The 21,581-nt window shown below is 38.7% G+C and overlaps 1 protein-coding gene across 12 annotated transcripts in view; it reads right to left on the minus strand.

Moving 5' to 3' along the window:
• The window catches only part of ANKRD26 (ankyrin repeat domain containing 26), a 52,127-nt gene that overhangs the window by 16,341 nt on the left and 14,205 nt on the right, over positions 1–21,581 (minus strand). For 10 of the 12 annotated variants that reach the window (XR_007888644.1, XM_051610861.1, XM_051610844.1 and 7 more), the window contains 17 exons: positions 20,424–20,485; positions 18,953–19,064; positions 17,277–17,305; positions 17,108–17,174; positions 16,972–17,016; positions 14,126–14,211; positions 11,493–12,479; positions 10,424–10,659; positions 9,077–9,226; positions 8,177–8,210; positions 7,808–7,946; positions 7,217–7,430; positions 4,975–5,158; positions 4,400–4,546; positions 2,269–3,222; positions 1,642–1,662; positions 943–1,095 (listed from right to left, as the gene is read on the minus strand). Coding sequence is in view for 11 of the 12 variants with exons in the window: in XM_051610861.1 (XP_051466821.1) it covers positions 943–1,095; positions 1,642–1,662; positions 2,269–3,222; positions 4,400–4,546; positions 4,975–5,158; positions 7,217–7,430; positions 7,808–7,946; positions 8,177–8,210; positions 9,077–9,226; positions 10,424–10,659; positions 11,493–12,479; positions 14,126–14,211; positions 16,972–17,016; positions 17,108–17,174; positions 17,277–17,305; positions 18,953–19,064; positions 20,424–20,485 (3,620 nt within the window). In the remaining variant the exon portion in view is untranslated. The remainder of the gene's footprint in view (positions 1–942; positions 1,096–1,641; positions 1,663–2,268; positions 3,223–4,399; positions 4,547–4,974; positions 5,159–7,216; positions 7,431–7,807; positions 7,947–8,176; positions 8,211–9,076; positions 9,227–10,423; positions 10,660–11,492; positions 12,480–14,125; positions 14,212–16,971; positions 17,017–17,107; positions 17,175–17,276; positions 17,306–18,952; positions 19,065–20,423; positions 20,486–21,581) is intronic. The other 2 variants (XM_051610826.1, XM_051610886.1) reach the window with 2 other exon arrangements.

Consider the following 21,581-nt stretch of genomic DNA (forward strand, 5'->3'; position numbering starts at 1 on the left):
TCCTTCCTCCTCTTCTCTTCCATCTATGGCTGGCATCCAGGGACAACTCCATCTATCCATCACCATTGACCCCCAGGCTTGTGCACCCTCGTAACTCTCCCCTCAGCTCCCATCTGCTCTGCTGCTCTCTGGCAGTGCTCTGGGACATTTGCAAGTGTCTCACAGCTCAGGAGAGTGCCGTGGGAGTTGCTGGGGGTGGGAGGAGGTAATAAGGGTTTTGCACATTCCTGAACATATTTGTATATACAATTGTATATATTTTCTGTTAGCATTAGTATTTAATTAAAGCTGCCTAGTTTGGTTTTCAATCCGGAAAGTCTCTCTCTCCTTATTTTCTCTCCCGTCCCTACCTGGGTAGGAGGGGGAGGGGATTGAGACCATTATCATCAGCATTACTATGCTGATCCTGAGTCAAACGGTGACAAGTGAAAGGACAGGAGGAAATGTCCACAAGTTGTTACAGGGGAGGTTGAGCTTGGATTTTAGGAACAGTGTTGTCACTGAAAAGATTGTCAGGCACTGGAACCAGCTGCCCAGGGAAGGGGTTTAGCCACCACCTCTGGAGTTATAAAAAGACATGGAGATGTGGTGCTTAGGGACAGGATTTAGTGGTGGACTTGGCAGTGCAAGGATAACAGGTGGACTTGATCTTTAAGGACTTTCCCAACCCAGACACTTCTATGGTTCCATGTTACCTGGGGAGGTGTGAGGGGAAGCACAGCCAGGTTAAAGAAGGCCAAATGCAGCAGTCCAGTATTTCTACTGTTCTTCAGAAGGTTTGCAAAGCACCTCAGCAGATAGAAACCCTTGACCAAGTAAGGACATAGTGTCCTCATGCCAAAGACATGGACACCAAGTTTATAAAACAGTGCCATCCATTCACACACCATCCAATTTATCACCTTGAAGTTTTTTCTAGGATTTTAGGACAACATGATGTACCTTGGTTTTAACCTTTTCCAATTCCTTTTGCAAGCGCAACTTCTCTTCCTCCAGGTCTTTGCGGTAACGCGTAGAAACTTCCAGCGAAGCTTCTGACATGGATTGCTTTTTAAGAGCATCAGCAAGCTCCTGCTGCAGCTGTCTGACCATGCCCTAGTGAAATAGTTACATGAACATGAAGAAAGTTGTAAGAACATGAAATATGTCTTTAACTTCTTTGGTTATGCAATTAGACCTGTCTCGGGCCTGAACTCAGGTATGACATTTGCCTGCCATCAGCAGGCATCTGCACAGGTGATGAATTCTCTTCACCTTTCTCAGCTAAGCAGCTCCAAACTAGCAGCAGCTGTTCATGGGGATTTCTTTCCTAATACATAAAACAGGCTCAAGACACAAACATACACTGGAATAATTAGTTTTTTTTCCTAACAAAACCCAAAGAAATCTGTTGTGATGTAAGACCCATAGTTTGACAGCAGATACTACTCTGATGACTAACAACAGGACTTTGTATTAGATCCTTTTTGGTTCTGTTTCTCCATTATACAAATACAATTAAATTAATACCAATGTCTGAAAGGGATTCACAGATTAAAACAAGTGATAGCACTGCTGGAGTTCCTCCCCCCCCCTTCCTCTCTCCTTAAAGAAAGTGACAAATGAAGAATAAAGGGTTATCTGACACATGCAGATAGTTACCTCACTCAAAAGATTCTGGATCTGAAATGAGGAAGGAAATGCAATTTTAAAGCATTATTCAAGTCATTATGGGAGACAAACCTCACACCAGAGGGTCTAAAGAAACACTCAGTATGACTAGTTCCTATTGTCCAGAAAGGAACGGAAGATTAACAAAATGGGGAAGGCAACTTTTAAATCATTGCTCCACCTCAGACCAGTAGAATACCCTCTCAATAAAAAAAAACATACCTGCTCCAAGGAACATATATAGCAATGCACTCTGTCCTTACCTACAGCTTTTTCAATTGTGTGCCTATTCCTCACTCCACCCTCATCTTCATTGTCTCCTGCCTCTTGTGAAAAACCTTCTACATGCAGAAATGGGAGCAACACTTGGCTCATGCATGTTTGAGGCACAGAAACTTAACAGCCGTGCTCTGCACGTTTCACACCTGGGTACTGAGTGAATTTGCAGCAAGACAATTTAACTGATTGTTCTAATGAGCCTTCTGGCTTGTCCAGTTAATTAGTCTTTCACGGAGCCACAAAGAACAAAGTTAATATTACTGCACATTATAAAATACAGAAGAGAAAGCTCAGGTCACTGCTAATAGTCTTATACACTGCTAATAGTATGTACTTTACCTCTCTTTCTACTTTGTCAGACTCATATTTAAAGACTTGTTCTCTTAAATCGGTACACCTGGCACTTAATTCCTTGTTTCTCTCTTCCACTAAGTGAACTTGCTTTTCAGTATCAGCTCTGAGTTTATTGAAAATTTCATTAAACCGGTCCTGCACATCATTCACTACTTTTTCTTTGATGATCCCCTTGTTCTGCATATCTTCCAGTTGCTGGTGGAGTAGAAGGTTTTCACTCTGAAACTGGGCCAGTCGCTCCTGCATGGATTCCTGCTTTATCATCAATTTGCTTACTTGATCCTTCTCGAGTTGTCGAGCTTGATCATGTTCCTTTGCCTGACACTGGGCTTGACTTAACTCTTTTTGTGTTGTTTCTAAAAGAGATGTTTTTTCTCTTAGTGTTTGTTTCAACTGGTGGAGCTCATTCTCTAGACTGTTAGCTTTGCTTTCAGCTGTACTTAGCTGCTGAGACAAGCTCTTGGTGGTTTCTTGCACAGTAGAGAGGTCATGATGGAGCTTGTCTTGCAAGCGAAGCCATTCATCACGTTCTCTCTGAAACGTTCTTTCAACGTCACCTTTTGAGGACTGATGACGTTCCAGTTCTTGAACAGCAGTGTTCAGGCGGGAACGAAATGATTCAATTTCTGTCTCCAACCTGTCTTTGGCTTCTTTGGTCTGCTCAAGTTTGGAAGTTAGCACTACAGATTCTGTCTTCAGTAAGTTTAGCTGTGCATTGTACTGAAAAGCTGTTTGTGTTAAGGCTTCCTCATTCAGCTTAAGTTCCTTTTTGAGATCTTCATTTTTTTCTTTCAAAGTTTCATTTTCTTCTAAGTATTTCCCTTCTTCCTCCTGGTGCCTAAGTCTTGCTTGATCAAGTTCTAATCTTAGCATAGCAATCTCATCTTGTAGTAACTGATTTTTGTATAACAAATCCTTTTCTCTCTCAACATCAGATTCCTAAATGACAGAGAACATGAATAATTAGCCAGCTGGCAAATGAATCTACACAAACATTTCCACATTAAAACTATGTTTCAACATTTCTAATACTGCAGCATCACTTCAAAGATGAGAGTGAAATTTCAGGTAACACATAAGTTACTCTATGAACCCACGTACTTGTATAATGTGTGCACACAATGGAAGTGTAATATACCCTTAAAACCTAAATAAACATCACAAATTGAGAAGACCTTTCTTTCCCCTCCTTAAATCTGCAACCAAATAATGAAATTATTTAAAATATCTGAAGTAGAAAGCTTTCAAAATGACATTGCTTACTTCTACGTGCACATCTTTAAAATATTCCCCCTTTAAAGTTAATTTAGTTGTGTTACAAATCTGGTAAAAAGAAGGCTGAAAAGCATATTTTCCTTCTTAAATGTCTTTAAAACACATCCTTTTGTTCTATTGATGGTTAGATATACAACTCAATCATCCCTGAAATGCAACGGTCTCGTGTATTTCATATTTATTATATATAGACATTTTTCCCACACCAACATTTTCACCCCACATTTACTGGGCAGCACAACCAAGGAAAATAATTTTTCCCAGCACTGCACACTCTTTGCAAATTCAGTAAACTCTTTTCAAGATTTTTTAATATATATATATATATATATATATATATATATATATATATATGTTTGTTTATGATTGCTTTCTGTCCTCCAACAATTCTAACTCCTTCAGAGATTTTCATTCATTGCTGATATTCCTTCATAAGATGTTAGGATGTGGAAAAGAAAAGCGTATTTGAAACAAGTGAGTTTGAGAATGGAATAAGTAACTAAAACAAGTAAAAGGAACACAAAGAGTGAGTGTCAAACAAGTTTCAACCTGAAAAGTTTTCCCTTTTGGAAACCTTAAAAAGTGATGACAAGGTGTCTATGAAATAAGAAATGGTGTAAACAGTGTCTTCTATTAGTTTCCTGCTTGCACATGCAGTTCAGGTACATGCAGGACTGATGCTGCTTTCAAGAATATACGGGGAAACAGAAAAGGCATTTCCACAGTGAAGTTAACACAGGTAAACTGTAAAAAATCCATCAAGTAGAAAAACAATTCTGGAAGATTATGGCTTTAGAACCAACATGATGAAATTTCATTCAGTAGAAAACAATCTGCTTACCACCGAGTTTTTTACGACAGTCCTTCTTGTCTCTTCTTCTAGTTCCTTTTGTCTCTGAAGGTGGTGATTCAAAATTCCTTCTTGCAAGGCTCTGGCATTCTTTTCCCAAGAGAGCTGTCTCTGTGTTTCATCACGCTCCTCTTCAACCTACAGGAATACAATGAAACTACTTGCAACTTGAGAAAAATCAGAGCTAGCACTATCTTCCCGTCCTCCTTTGTGCTCTTGCAAATATTTTTGCTTCCCCACAGTTATGATATGGATCTATAAATAAAACATTATAATTTCCTTCAGAAAAATTAAGAATACAGAATGTTTTGTAGTAATCTAGAAAAATAACTCAAAGTCAGGCTTTGTCTGAAACATAAATGAAACCTTAATTTTTTGATAAAGGAGAAAAGGAATCATGAACTTGCAAAGAACTAACTGTTCCCAACTATCCTCAAAATTTGGCAAGTTATCCAATGCCTCTTCCATGAACAAAATACCTCTTTTAGGCATACTGAAATACAGTGCCAATTATAAAGCAATCATAAAAGCAAGAAGACAAATGTTTAGCTCATTATTTAATATACCTGTTTCAATAACTTCTTCAGTGTCATTAATTCCATTTCTAAATTCCCTGACTGTAACTCAAGCTGCCGTTTCTCCTCCATCTCTTTACAATATTCATCTTCTTTCCTTCTGAGTTTTTCTCTTGTTTTCTCATATAGCGATTCTACTCTGAGCCTCTTCTCCTCTTCTTGTTTCAAAGTAAATCTGGGATTGAAAGAATATTTGAGAAACTAAAGCACTGAAGTCAAAGCTAGATAATCCATATTATGAATTTGCAGAGAAAAATCAAACCATAAAAATTTTAAATCTTTTCCAATTTATTATTTTTCTGTAATTTTTAACTTATTTAAGAATTCTAGCTTCATTCCATTATCCATGGTAGCAGGTGTACAGATACACAAATAAACTATATTTGTAAGTAAGTTGACATAGGTAAATATACAGTACCATGCACATTTCTAAAAGTTTTTTAGAAGTCATCTTCATACTACAGACATCGATCCAAAAAGGAGTTTGTTGTCGTATCAGAGCATCATGAACTTTTACTGTGATTAATACACATTTACTTAATATGCAGAGCATTGCCTAAACATTACGGATTCAGTGATTGCAAGTATTACTGATGAAGCAGCACACCACTTAACTATGACGGACCCAAACATTTTTTGGCAAGTCTTCTCTAAGTTTAAACAACATAGGAAGGAAGACCAAGCAGTTTCTATTTACTCAAGAGTGTGGGCAGTGTTCAAAAAGAGAATCAGAAATGCAAAGGGCTGAAGTTTAATATAACTAAAATAGTAATGGAGAAAAATCTGGGAGAAACCACAGCAATTTAATTTTGAAGCTAATTTATAATGAGACCCTTAGGGAATGTCAACAACTTTATTAACTGAAAAATCAGCAATAAGCACCAACATGGTAAAAATGGTCCGTGGTGTGTCCGCAGTACCCAAACAAGAAAGCAGTTATGGGTTTGGTAATTATTTTGAATTTTTAAAAAATGTATTTGCAATGGTCAACAAGAAAAAATATAAAAATCAAGTATTAACATGACCAATGAGCTGCCAATTGAGAATCTGCTTTATAAATTCTGCAAAACAAGTAACACTAACCACTAATAAATTATTTGGAAGACTGAAAAATAACATTTGTATTTGAATGGTTTATATTGCACAGAAAAAGCTTTAAACAAAATTTTTAGTGTAATTTCACAAAAAGTATAGCTTTTATAAGCTTAAAGTTAACATTGCTTGAGGATTTACTTAAAGCAGAAATATTAATTTTTTGTAATTGACAGATACTTGAAAATTTTGAAAAACAGCTGGAGTCCAAAACCAGGCCAAGTTGGGACTGACTGCGTCTTTCTCCTAATCCTCTTCCACATATTGGGAAGCACAACTCCTCCAAGCTTAGCTGCCTCACCCTCTCCTTGCAGGGCTGGTGCTCCTGTTCCCTGACCTGCTTGGTAGCTGTCTGCTGAACTCACACATACTAAGATCTCTCTTCTACTGGGATGCCAAAAATTGGACCCTGTGCTCTAATCACAGGGATGGATAATCACTCCCCTCAATCTCCTGGCTCTGCTGCTCTTAACACAGATTAGAATGCTGTTGGCCTTCACAGCTGCCAGCTCATACTGGCTCACGTTGGGCTTGCTCTCAGCCAAGACTGTCAGGGACTTCTCAGCAAGCCAGACCACCCCACAGTACATGAGGTCAAGGGCATCTTCCCTCCCAAGTGCAGGGCTTTGCATATCTTCTTGTGGGCCACTCTTGTCTGATGTGAACAGTGATTAAACAATGCCTGGGTGTGAAGGGAATATGGGGAGAGGGGCAATCTCAAATTTGACCTTAAAATGAAGCAAATAAATGTTCTAAGCTCTCTACTGAGTTGCAATCTCTGGAGTTACCAGAATTCCTAATATCATACACCAAGCGAAGCTACAAAGACAAAAATATAAAAAATATCTCATATAAATCTCCCTCTTATAAAGCTCATTTTCCCATACATCTCTTGTTCTCCTCTCTTGCTACTAAAAACACCTTTACAACAACATCCAGAAGATTCTACATGGAGCTAATATCCAGGCATTCCTATTCCCCTTCCACCCAACATTAAGTTCCTCATAGTATAACCTGCCCAAGGATTAAAATTGAAACCCGAAAGACTAGAAACTTCTCATCCTATCACCTGTACCATCAGCATCTTCTGGAACATGAAAACTGACAAACTAACATAGCATCAGAATGCAAGGTTTCATACTTAAGGTTTTCGATATCACTTTTCCATTCCACTTCCTGGGGAGCCAATACGGATTTAAAATCTTGAGTCTCTTCTGCTATTAATTGTGACTCCTCCTTTTTGCTTTCCAGTTTCTTTACTTCTCTACAGACAGCTGCATACCGATTCTTTTCACGTTCTATTGTCTGTTCGTATTTAAGAAGTATGCTTCGAATTTTCAACAAAATATCAGAACCTGTTTTCAGAAAGAAAAGACACAAAGCTGCACATATGCACAAAAACTTGCCAAAGTATAAATTATTTAATGTTTTGCTAATCTTGACCACTTTGGATGACTGCATTAAAAGGAGCTGAACTGTACTTCGCAAGAACCTGCTTCTCCAGCTCTGACTAGACAGAGAACCAACAATAAAGTAAGGCATGTTTGCTAACAATGCAGGCAGACATCCAAGCTTTGGTGAGATCACTTAATGGGTCTTGAAGGGGATCTCTAATCATGAAGAAGTATTAGACTGAAATACAGAACTAAAATACCTAGAAGTGCATACAAAGAAATCATGTTTTAGAAAAGGAACTTGTAACAGCTGGAGACAAAGTGATTTGAAGACTTACCGGTATGACCCACACTAAGCTGTTCCAAGAGGAACATAGCCTCTTGGTAGGTTGAAGGTGGTAATTCAGCATCCTCTGAAGTTGTGTTAGATGAGTGAGTTAAATCCACATCATCAGCTACATCGATTTGCATGCTGACCTACAAAGAATACAGTATTTTCTGTGTATAAATATTTAGTAATACAGTTCATCACAAACGTATGACTTATTCATTCTGTCATTAACAGCCCCTAGATCTGGCTCAGGTATGATAAAGCTACATACTAGCAGCAATTTGTGCATCTGGTTAATCACTATGTAAATACCACTCCCATCTAAGTGATTAAAAGCTGATACAAGCTATTTATCAAGAAGCTAATTTTACAGTACCTTGTTCTTTTCAGTCCCTGTTTTTGCTGCAGTTCTGGAAAACAGAAAGATATTTCAGTACGAGAATGCTTATACTGCATTATGAACAATATCTAACATCGCTCTCAAAACTTCATTCAGAAGTGAATTACACTAAAATGTAAGGTAAGAATTTTGTTAGGTGTAGCTGACGACTGAGAAAAAAACTACTATGTCTATTGGAAGGCTATTTTTTCCACAAGGTATGAGGGAAATAGTTGAAATAACTGTTCTCTGCACTTTGCTCAAAGCAACAGGAATCTTACAGCTACAGACATGTACATGAACAGGTATACAGTTATGTGCATTTCCTGTTTAATCCTAGAGGTTTAGCTCTCTTCAATATTGAGAATCTGCCTCTTCCAGGTCAAAGAACTGTAATTTTGGATTCTCTAGTGTACTGGGTCTTGATGGGATGGAGTTAATTTTCTTCATACCAGCCCACACAGTGCTGTGTGTAAGGCTTCTGACCAGAACACTGTTGATAAGACACAAATATTTGAGCCCGAAGGGGATAAAGCTGGGGGGAAAAAAAGGCAGAAAAAACAGAGATGTCTGCAGTGGAAGCGTAATTTTGCTCTTTTGTAAGTCTTTTTTCTCCCTTTTTAAAAATATAAAATATTTCTAGTTACATATGTGCATACACTCAGTAATTATTTAGAATCTGTGCACATTTTACCTTATCACTAGCTTAGCTACTACATTTAAAGTTCTCTAGGCAAAAAAATAAGTGTTTTTGAACACAAAGGGCATCAACTAGTATAGTCACATGAAAGAACAGGAATTACTGTGCATGTTAGGTTTAAAAAACTTACCTTTAGCTTTCTGGTCTATTTTTATCATTATGTAAGTTTTATTTACAACATTGCTTATATTCAGTACCTTCCTTCGTCTTCAGATGTTTCACTGAAAGTGCTATCTTCCAGTACTGGAAAATGATTCCCACTGGAAGAGCTCATCTGCTGGTTAGCCTTCTGTTTTGAAGTCTGTCCTCTATTTTTCTTCGGAACTTTGGCATTCAGGGAAAATTTACTGCATTAAACAGAAAGAAAAAAATAACCAATTGAGTACCTTCACAGAAAATATCTCTGTGAAACAGACATACTCTCCACAACTCTCTGTACAACTACCTGAAAGGACATTGTAGAGAGCTAGGTGCTGGTTTCTTCTCACAAGTAAATAGTGATAAGACAAGAAGGAGTGGCCTAAAGCTACACCAGGGGAGGCTGAGACTGGACATTAGAACATTTTTTTTCTCTGAAAGGGTTGTCAGGTATTGGAATATGCTGTCCAGACAGGTGGTTGAGTCACCAACCCTGGATGTGTTTAAAAGTCTTATATATGTAGTGCTTAGGGATATGGTTTAGAGATGAACATGGCAGAGTGGGGTTAAAGGCTGGACTCAATGATCTTAACGGTCTTTTCCAACCTAGATGATTCTATAAGATGAAGTCCAGAAACAACTAAGATAAAAGTATCTATGATAAAACACAGACTTAATTTCAAAGATTGTGAAAAATACCCAGGTATTTAAAAAATCTTCCCCTAGGAATGATGGGGAAATGTGGAAACTGAGCTAGACTCAGGTAAAGCTGGAACAGACCTAATATGCCCATCAGAGGAAGTATCTAGAGCAGAGAGATTCCTTTGAAGGACAGACAGGAAAAAAAAAAATCCTGCTTAGGGTTACATGAAAATATCTGTGCATTCACTAGACTTTTGAGATGGTTTCGGTAATACCATCTTCTCTCCCTTTCTCTGACAAAGAGTCCCTGAACTTAATGAAAAAGAAAACACCAACTGTATGGAGATCACTTAAATCAACTAGAAAAGGAAGAAAACTATGTAAACTGCAAGTTCCAACTTTACTTTTCTGAATGGCCATTTCCTACAAAAATCACTGTTTTTTCCAGTGTTCAGTTTGGTTTTGAAGGCACATTTTGCCTCGGTATCAACAAGAAATCCATAGGAATTAGGTTTTGCTTATTTAATTTTTTTTTTTTCCATTTTTAACTTTTTTTTTTTTTTTTAAAGCAGGCAATAAATCTGAACTTCCATTATGACCTTAATTTCTTCTAAAAGATTTTGGTTTTCCTTAAATGTTTGAGAAGCAGTGGACTATTCAGTATGGCTTTCAGCATTGAGGAAACTACTTCAATTACTACAATATCAGGAGACCTAAAAGACACCCAAGTATTACTACAAGTAAGTATTATTTCCTTAGTTTACCCTTTTGTCGGCATTTTAATCAATTTTGATCTCTCCTCAGATGATAAGTTTGTTTCCTCTTTTTCTTCTAGAGTGATTTCATTCTCCATGTTCAAAGAGTCATTCATTCTTAGAGTCAGCTTTTGTTTCATTTGCTGATCAGTAACATTGCTTGATGGTGTATTTAGTTTATCAAGATCTTCTTTTGTCACTGCCTGCATTTTGAAACATTTTTCCTGGCGTTTTTGCTTTTCAACCTACAAAAAGAAAGTACTCATGTATTTCTCAGTGTTTCTAGAAGACAGAAACATAACATCCAAGACTGAGTAATTCAGGGTTTATCTCTGAAATAACATAAAATGATAATTTTTAAAAATTCATATAGAGAACCATTTTCACAAAATGAAATTAGAAAAGTGTATTAAATAATTGAAAGCACTTTGAGTTAACTAATGATTAAAGATACAACAAAAACACAGCCCTTAGAAGGAAAACACTCACATACAACAGAAAAGTGAAAGTGTTACCAATGGACAAAGAGTCAGGACTGCACAATGTTAGTTGTAAAAACACATTACAAATCAAGCAGAAGTTGGCTGGGCCACTGATTCCTTAATGAGGCAGAAAAAAAAAAAAAAAGTAAAATGAAAAGATCCCAAAACCGCAAGCAGAAAGGGTTTCACAGCAAACATGAATTTTAGAAAAAGGCAATGAAGACACAACATGCAGAAATCACAGCAAATGAACAGATGAGTCAAGACCCTGTTCAGAAGCTATTTTCATTATTTGATTCAAGATCAGATCTGATGTCACCGGGTGCATTTCTTTTTATGGCAATAAAGCGATAACTACTTACACTAGAACTGAGTGCCACCTTATTGTTAAACTGGAACAAGAATGCATTGTGTTTTGCAACAATGGGGAAAAGGACAACTCTCCACTGCTCTCTTCATTCATAAGTAATCTATTTCCATTAAAATGAAAACCAACATGCACAAAGTGTCTTCCCTTAATGATGAATAGCTAAAGTGAACAGGACCATTGATATGGAGAAGGACTAAAGAATATGGAGAAGCACGTGAACTTCTACCTCTTTTTGCAGCTGTACTTTCTCCTTTGCCAAAGCCAGGAATACCATTTGCAGCATTCCCACCTTACTCTTAAATCTTTCCATATCTTGTTTTAGTTCTTCATCAAGATTCCTTTTCAGCATGCTACACGATTGCTGAGTGTTTGCAAAAAGACTTTCAGATTCTGTTTCTCCTATCTTACTATTGCCAATAAGGCAGTCCCTGGAAACATCACTGTTAAATCCAGAGTCTTTTCCAAGCTTCCTTTCTGTTACAAAAAGTGTATTTTCAACACTTGTAGAAACAGGTCTTATTTTAGGAAGAATACTAGAAACGTCATCCAAAATACTTGTTTTAAAGTTGTGCTTCGTAAAGTATTCAGGGCTTTCCTCTACATTTCTACTACTTTCATTTTCATTCTCTTCTATTTCCATAGCAAGCATTTTCTTTTCCTCTCCCTCTACTGGAAGAACCTTTGTGTCATCTGCATCATTTGTGCCATCTTCTCCATCTGTATTCCAGCTATCTTCCACGTTTGCATTTAAGTTATTTTGATCAGGAAGGACACCAAGACTCGGAATTACAATTTCCATTTTGGGTATTTTTCCACCTAGCATAAGTTTATCATCTCCAAATTGACCTTTACTTTCTAACTTATTACTTGACTCTGTCGCACGAGAGGAAACAACACAAGAACTCTTCCATTCTTCACTGAAGCCATCTTCAGACATTCCTTCCACAAGAGAAGCGGTTTCCTTTATTTCACCAAACAGCAGCTTCAGCTCTGCTGTAATGCTTTTAAAATTTGTTTTCAATTCCCTTTTCTCATTTTCAACCCACATTCTTTCATATCTTTCTTCCCAAGGTTTTGGACTAAAAGGCTTGTCAGCACTGTGTGATTCCTCATTTTCTGCTTGGATGTCCTGATGTGAAATTTCCGCTTTGTCAGTCTGATTTTCTTGTGTTGTTTTTTCTACCAAGTTGGTAGTTTCTAAAATATATTTATCCTTAAGTAAACAAGTACAGACAGAAAGATTATCAAGAAAAAGGAAGTTACAGTTAATTTAGGCAAGTTCTGTTGCATCCATGTAACAGAAATACTACAAACAGGACATTCTGGAAGCAATATTTATAATAAAAAAACCCAAGGAATAGTAAATTAAAAGTTCACTAAATCGTAATTTTCTTCAAAATAGAAGGACTTACTTTAGAGACAACTGTTTTTCTTGGATTACGTTTGTCTGAACAATAGGTTTGCTTTTACCTTTTAAGCTGCCTGCCTTCTGTAACTGGTGGAATTTGTCAGAAAGCAATTTATTGTTTCTCTGTTTACTGCTTAAATGCCATTTTTAATTATAACTGCCTACATTTTCTCACTCTTCTTCCTCCATCATTCTCTACTGTCTGGCATTTTACAATCTCCTGCCAGTTAAGCTAATACAACGTGAATGAACATGACAAGCTTTTTACTGTCCACCACATGGACAATTGGCTAAGTTATGCTTATTTATTAATCCAAGATTCAAAAATACTAAATTCCATTCCAAGCTCCCAAAACCCCCATTTGTTAGGGAAACCTGTCCATTCCTTCCCTTTCTTCATTGTAAAAATCAGTAACTCCAGCTTGTATGAAAAGGGTAACATTCCTCAACCCCACTCAGTCTCCTCACATCTCTGATGCCACGCTCTGTTGCTCAGCAGTTCTCACTGCTTCCCTCACAGGTCACAGTTCTCTTGCTATGCCCCCTCCCCACATCCCTTAGCTCATAGTGCCTTCTAAATAGGGCTTTCAGCCTTGGTGGACTAACCCCACCCAACTCCTCACTCTTTTCTCATTAGCCAGGCCCTCTTCTCTCTGCAAAAATTCCGCTTTTCAGGATAGAGAAGGAGCACCTCAGCCAGCCACCATCTCTCTTGGCCTCTTCAGTACCAAGTTCATCACCCAACTACTACTACCTTCCAACACGCTTCAGTTCTGTGCTCTGCCTGTTAAAATTAAGCATGTCCCTCTTTCATGGTGCCTGGTTGTGAGGTGGAAATAATTTGCTCCACTCTCACTGGAGGTGTTACAGAAGACTATAGACCCATCTATCCAGCCCTGTCCTGTATGCTCCACAGAGATTACCTGTCCAGTTCCTCTGTAGAACACCCTCTGAAAAAACCCTTTTCAAGCACTTACTAACATGGCCAAACAAACGCATATCTTGAAGAGGCAGGAAAAGCATCAGAAAAATAAATAAAATCCAAATTTTCTTGTGTGAACTTTCTCTTAAATAGAAGACAACCAGGCATGCTTAATCAAACAGATCAGCATTTTAGCAACTAAATTCCCATGCCTCTTGAATGCACACTTTGCATAAGGAAAAAAATGTGTTTGACCGCATTGTTTCTCCACACAGCACAGAAAACATGGGCCAGAAATTAAGCAATCCAGCTGGAATCAAAGCAGTACAACAGCAAGTATCCAACAGAATTACATGAATTTTACCCCATCATAAGAAGATTGTATCCAACTTTACTTCAGACTAACACAACCTTCATCTATGGGATTCTCCCTTCAGCATTATTGACTTACTGGCTACTTTTCTTTACCTTCAGTTATAATACAATTTATCAATTCATACTCTAATTCAAAATATTTGGTTTTACATACCTGCATCCCATAGTTTTCAATAGCACCCTTGACATCTTCATTTTCAGCTGGTGATGACATATGAAAGGCAGATCCTGAGTACTCACCTACAGTGAAAACCGCACATTTTTATAACCAGCATGGCTTAATGCTACTTATTTACACTTGAATATCTGTGAAAAAAATCTTAATACAAAATAAGACATCCCCTCAAATTTCTGAGCCGCTAGGGAGAAAATCATCACAATACAGATTTAATATGCATCTGTGTGAATGCCTTTAATCCATGGCATTTTACTTTCTAATTTTAAAGGGAAACTTAATGAATATCAATATAAATTGTCACAAATAAACCACTCCTGTTTCTTCAAGGTGCATGATGGAGTTAAGCTTTTTTCAGTCATGACCAGTGATAGGACAAGGAGTAATAGATACAAATTGGATCATAGGAGGTTTAAGGTTAATATCAGAAAAAAATTTTTTACCGTGAGAGTGACAGAGCACTGGAACAGGCTGCCCAGAGAGGTTGTGGAGTCTCCTTCTCTGGAGACATTCAAAACCCGCCTGGACGCATCCCTGTGTGATGTACTCTAGGTGACCCTGCTCTGGCAGGGGGGTTGGACTAGATGATCTTTCGAGGTCCCTTCCAACCCCTAGGATTCTATGATTCTATGATATCTCTCCTCCTCTGAGACACTGTGTGCCATGCAGTGGCTAGCTACATATTTTTAGCAATTTTAATTTCTCTGTGTTGTGCACAGAAGATTACAAAGAAAATGAAATATTGAATATCTAAGGTTGCAGCTTTACTCCATGCATGAAACAACTCTGTCTTTAGACACAAACCTGGACCGAGCATTTCAGCCAAACTGTTGCCTCATCTGTTGACGAAGACATGGATAGCAGGCTGAATGAAAGACAGGCTTGTGAAATGTTGAGAAACAACCCATAATCCAGACGTTTCACTTGTACTGCTGAAAACTGGATTTCCCCCTTTCCTCTCTCAGAATTTCAAAGTAATATTGGACAGGTCACAAACTCCTCAGAAACAGTCATTCCGTCTAGACCCTCCATTAGTGGGTGCCTACCTTGAATCTCTGTTACAGCTGAGCACTGGACTCCAGATTGTCCCAGATACAGTTTAGAAGCAGCAATTAATTGTCACTGTTTGTGTGGAAAGCACACTGAACACTTTCAAATAACAAGTATTCAGAAAGAAACTTAAGCCCCACCAGCTCAAGTGTGGCATCTAAAAACAAAGATGGAGACTCTTCATCTCAATCACTCTGCACCTTCTTTCCTGCTCCTTAATTCTATGGTCTATATGCAATAGCTTTTCTATACACAATGCTTCATTGCTAAGGAGGAAAAGGTATTCTACAAGAAAAGTGAGCAAGAAGGGAGAAAATAGGTCTCATCATAAAGATAAAAAAGGATCTGGTATTATTGAGTCACAGGGCTAACCTCTCTTTCGGCATTTTCTGCTTTAGGTGACTCCTTTTGTAAGCTTTATTTTCTCCAAGGGGATAAGATTAGATACAAGCTTAGAGTTACAACCCACGTGTCTGAATTGGGAACCTAAGCTCCTCAGTCAGTCATACACGTCTCCAGAGGTCGTTACTAATCTCAAGTTACACAAGTGTGGAATAGCAGCTTTCTCCTTCTAACTCAATCACTGGTGCCTGCAATTTCCTATATTTTCCATAATTTTTTGGGGGGGTATTTCCCACATCAGTCATTAGTGGGTTGGCAGCACTTACTTCACAGGGTTGTTATGACCATCTGTTGATGACTGTGATGCATTTCAGACAGTCTGACCAGTATTAAAGATAATAACAACAATAATTCATAATTATCTAACAATAAAGTTCTAAAAGGAAAACAGCCATTTTCCCCTTTTTCTTGTTTTTCAAGCTTATAGAGTAGATTTAGCCTGTAGATATCCCACTACCAAACTGTTTGCTGGCGGAGAGGACAGATGTGCTGGTGGTCAAGGAATATTTGTAGATGGCACCCCAGAAGGAACTCTATAGAGTGTCATAAATTATCACTACCGAGATGCTTAGAATAAGTAAACACTTACAAATAACCTCCATAATTTGGATATCAGCATCTTCCTTTCCTCCAACAGTTATGCACAGCTTTTGTAGAAGGGTCCATGTCCTTCCTACTAAAACTGCAATGTGGCTGTACTTGAACCACCAAGTCCCTCCCTCACTGAGCATACAGTTCTGGTAGTGCCACCTGGAAGGGGTGGCCAGAAGCACTGGAGCCCAATGCAGCTCAGGAAAAATATCTGCATAAGATGTCACATTCATTTGCAACACCCTTTCAGAAAACAAAAGGAAAATAACTCAAGAGGGCAGAACTAGGCACAGACAGACACCCAGTGGGTTGGTAATATATACATAAACTTCTTAGGCGGTTACGATGTCTCCTAGAATGAGAGAAGTCTAGGTAAACCAGTGGGCTTGGAGTTTCTACTGTTCCTAGAAGACTCCCTCCTCCAAGAGCAGGGGGTGGTCAGGCAGATAGGAACCCTAGCAGAACCCTCACCTGGAATTGGCCACAGCACAGAGAACCAAGAATGTCAGGAAGTGTGTTTTTAAGAAACTGAAGGAAAACAAACTTAAGGACTGCCTGAAAAGGGAAGGTGACAGCATGTATGGTGGAGGAAGCCTACATCACGAAGGGTTTTTACAGTGTTGAATGGCAGATTAGAGGAGGGAAGAGACATATGCATACACGCATATTTCAGTAGACCTGCTCCCAGAACACCCTGCTAGAGCCATTAAGTTTAGGAAAAAGTTTGCAAGTACAATGTGTTGGTCCATAAAAGAGCAATGAAAGGAGACTTTTTTGAATACCTTCAATATACTCTGTGTCTCCTAAACCAAATTCCTCCAATAGATCTGCAAAACAAATACATCAAATGCTTTATTAAATACTCTTTTCCAGAAAGACTTTGACACTAAGTCCAGTACCACAAGAAGTAAACATTACCTGATTTCGGTTGTGCTTTTTTAGGAGAGGTTTCATTCATCTCCAAAACAGATTCAGGAGTCTTCAGCTATGAAAGACAAAATACAATGATAAAAAAATTAAATTCAAACTAACTACATTTGATTTAATGAGCAGAACAAGTAGTCAGTCTGACATAATAAATACTCACCTGTGAATTGTTGAGTGACTCTGAAAAGCCTGGAGGAGAAAAATGTTTTGTGAAGTGTTATTTTACTTAATTTAAGGTATATTTTACTCCATTCAGCATCAGAAGTATTTACAATAAGTATTAGTTGCAAGCATTATTGCATCAAGAGTATGATACCTAACATTTAATTGCCTCATCATACAGCACTTGTATTAGTATCCAAGAAATGGACAATGCATGCTTCCCATCGTGCACCTTGGATTTAAAAAATAATAGTCACAAATCTAGTGCAATCCATGTGAAGCAATAAGGTCAGGCTTGTTAGCAGAACAAGATCAAAATATTTCGTTCTTTTGAGGAGCTGAATCCTTTCTAAGGATTCTTTCAAAAGCCAAAGCTTGTCTGCTGTAATGAATGAACACAAAATTGTCCCACAGCTCTGACTGTGATTAACCTATAGGAGTTCAATATTGAGAAGTATTTTCCTTTGTTTGATGGACAGAGAAAGCATGGCTGCAGACACTGACACCTCATACACATGCTGTTCAATGAGGCAAAATCAAGCTAGCTCTCATCAGATTGCTCTGGTTTAGCTTGCAAGGAAACAAAAAAACAAACTTTGCTTGGTTGTAATCTGCATTTATAGCATAGTTCCAATTTTATTTTATTTATTTATTTTTAAGAAACATTTTGTCCAACACAGAATGTATTTTTAAACTCTCACAATCTCAGGCCCACCTACATTTCTCAAATCCTGTTTCAGCTATCTTACAGTCTAAGTCCTCTCACGAAGGAAGTATATGAAATGTTACTCAGAATGGCTCCACAGCAAGTATTTCATATTTTAAAAAACCAAACCAAAACATTAAAAGTTCCAGTATCTTACTTCAGTAAACCTGGTGGTCTAGCAGTATGGAAATACCTTTGAAAGATTACCATAGTCACCTTCTACCCCCTTTTCATGCTGGTTTTAAACTTATAGTAGCATCATTCATAGAAGAGTTCTAGAATAGCCACTCAACACATACATTTACAAGCTCCTAGGAGCTTGTAAAGTTTTGCTTCCAGCTAACTAAACCAAAATTGGAATAGTTTCTTCAGCTATTCCATTGTACTTATACTACAAGCAGGACTGACAAACCACTTGTAAAGAGAGAAATCCTTCAGAAAAGAGTTCTACCCCTACAGCAAAACTTCTCTGCCAAAACTTCCTGTGCTCCAGACGCTCAGGAGATGAGTGTCACAAAATACAGGCAGCAACCCTTAGCAACAAAACCTGAACTTTTGGTCACATTTTAGCTTTTAGGCAAAGCACAACAGAAAGCTATCAAATATTAAGCTAGGAAAAACAAAACAAAACGCTTTGCCAGATCACATCTTTCTTCTGCTGCATTGTCATCTAAGAACATTTAAATGTTCAGACAGTTCAGTCCTAAACCACATACACTTTTGTCACTATGCAAGAAGTACCTGAATCCAAAAAGACCACAAATACGTTCAAAGAACACACACAACACGAACAAGACAACTTCCTTCACATGGTGGTCAGCTGTGATAACTGGTGTTAATTAAAAAATACTAAGCACTGCATTTGTGTAGTGCACACCCATATTGTAACAGCATTCCAAAACAGACACTGTTCACTTTAGCCTATAAATGCTTACAACAGACAAACATTTAATCCACCAGGATGTTACCATTGTTGCGTTCCCCTGAACCAATCTGTGAGCATGCTCCATGTTGGTCTGCAGCTGGGAGCAGCACACTGGATGATACTTTTCTCAGACTTTCAGAATCCGTTTGTATAATCTAGAACACATGCATGAGAATGGGTACAAATGCATTTTCAACTCAATTCTGTGCAAAAAGCTCCTGCTAAACCAACTTGCATAGCATGGTTATCAAGTGTACTAGAGATACAAAAACCTTGGATATGAACCTTGGAAAGGACACATCAAGACAGAGTATATTGGAAAATCACAGCAGCTGGGTGTGTTTTCAGATTTTAGGCAAAATCCTCACAACCATCTAAATTATTGTGAAGGTGCTGAAACACTGGCCCAGGTTGCCCAGTGAAGCTGTGGATATCCCATCCCTGGAAGTGGTCAAGGCCAGGTTGGATGAGGCTTTGAGCAACACAGTCTAGTGAGAGGCATCCCTGCCTATGGCAGGGGGGGTTGGGAGTAGATGGTCTTACAGGTTCCTTCCAACCCAAACCACTCTATGATTCTATTCTGTCATGTTAATAAACCTTGACCAACTAGCCAGCCATAAAAGAGAATTAACATGATAACTCAAGATTTGGGTTGTGAACCAATAACTGCAGGTCTGTGATGATTCAACTTCTGTACTGAAGTTGTACCTAACATTCAGGTTTGTGCTCATGTTCCTGAGGCATGTATCCTGCAGTGGTCAGTGAACTCTTTGCTACTCCCAAGCACAAGGACAATTTGCCTTGAACCAAGATGAGCAAGGCAAAGCTTACAGAAACTAAGGCTACCTAAAAATACATATTATATATTATATTTTAGCCTTGTATTTTTAAGAAGGGGCCGGAGAAGAATTCAGTTTTCTTCACAAGAAAAGCCAGAGCAGGTTAGCTACAGATCCTGCTCATTTTTTCATAGCCCGTTACCACAGCCTGAAAGAACTAAAAGGGCAAACACAGCCAGCATGTGTGGTGTACCTGTTGAACATAACTTTCAAAAAGGACCAAAGTAAACCTACAAAATGTAGAGAGGAGCTATTCAAAAGCAGCTAGCTGCCTAGGCTGGAGACCTTAAGGGCAACCACTGACCAAGTCAGCAGAATAGAGCTGTACGGTGAAAAACCAACAATCCTGCTGGCCCCTGTGAAAAGCTCAGAGTATTTTAAGCAGCAAGAAACTTTACTGCTTCAACACTATACTAGAAACCAAACTCAAAGGCCAGTTGCTATGAGACCCAAGTCATTAGCCTGACCTAACTTCACTCCAGTCTTAACTGAACAGCTGGCCAAGGGGCAAGAGAATTTCAAAGGGTCCCAGTTACAAAATGGCAGAAGCAGGAAATGAAGAAATAAGCCCATCAACAGTAGCACCCTAGTCAAAAGTAAGCTCTCAAGTGCTTCTGGATCTTACTCCTACCCTCTCCCGTTGGTGGGAACCTCCGTGTCCTTCACAGAAAGTACCTCAGAATCCCAAGGAGAATCAGAATCTTCCTCTTCCTCTGCTCCCACTTCTGGTAGGGCACCTACAAATGGGGTAACAAGTGGGACACTGAAAGTTTGTAGTTCACTCTTCTAGTCCCCATCAAGTCAAGCCCTGCATCCCAAAGATATGGAGTTGTTCTATTGCTGAAGGACAAACTAAGAAATGTGTGTTATTCAAGGGTTTCTTCACACCCAGCCACACCATAGTATTTCCTTTACATTGCTACCTCCCCTCTTGCCTCCTGTCCAGCAGATGGCTACGCACAACACCCAATACATTTGGGTAACATTCAGGAAGCTGCAGTCCTGTGGTATATAGAGTTTAGGCACCTGCTAACCAGCCTACAGTTCCAGAATTTGGCATTTACTGTCACTTTCCACTGTACAGGAGGTACCATAGAAACACTACTCAAAACTTCCTCACACTAATATCACTAAAATCACCAAGAAACAACGTTCCTTTTATAGTGCAACTGAGAAAGATCTTCCTTGACAGTGAGGCGTTACACTGCACCTTCCCAGAAGCTAGACCTAAGCATTGCCATTTAAAAATAAGTAGAGGCTCACAGCCCAAAACACTTACCCCAAACATAAAAAAACCCTGTTTCAGGGGGCTAACATGTAAGTCTCTTCTCTAGCAGACCAACATAAGGCTCAGTCTCTGGGGGTTCCAGGCCATATTAGACTATCTTCATTTCTCTGTTTTAAGCTACTTCATTAGGTAAAACTGGTTGAGGATTCACTCATGTGGAGACATGAGCTCAAAGGAGGGGGAAGGAGCTGGAGAGCAAGGGCACCCATCCCAGAAGAGGGCAACTGCTAGTTCCAGCCTGGGCTCTCACTACTTACCCTGTGCCAAATGCATATGTACAGTCAAAAGCACACAGAGAGAAAAGGATGTATAGGCACAAATCTTGAATACAGCAGGTTCTGCCAAGGTCCCTGTGTAGCATCTGATCAGCAGCTACACATGCTCTGGTACAACCACACCAAACTACTCTTTGGAGACAGACAATGGAAAGAGTGCCTTCTCCTTCTGCTGAGACCTGAGCTGAGTACCAAAAGCGCTGAACTCTGACACAGAGGAATGGTACTGGAGACACCTCCTACATTTTAAAACCAGACAAGGTGAGGCAC

Source organism: Apus apus, chromosome 1 (assembly GCF_020740795.1).
Source record: "Apus apus isolate bApuApu2 chromosome 1, bApuApu2.pri.cur, whole genome shotgun sequence".
Lineage (NCBI taxonomy): Eukaryota > Metazoa > Chordata > Aves > Apodiformes > Apodidae > Apus > Apus apus.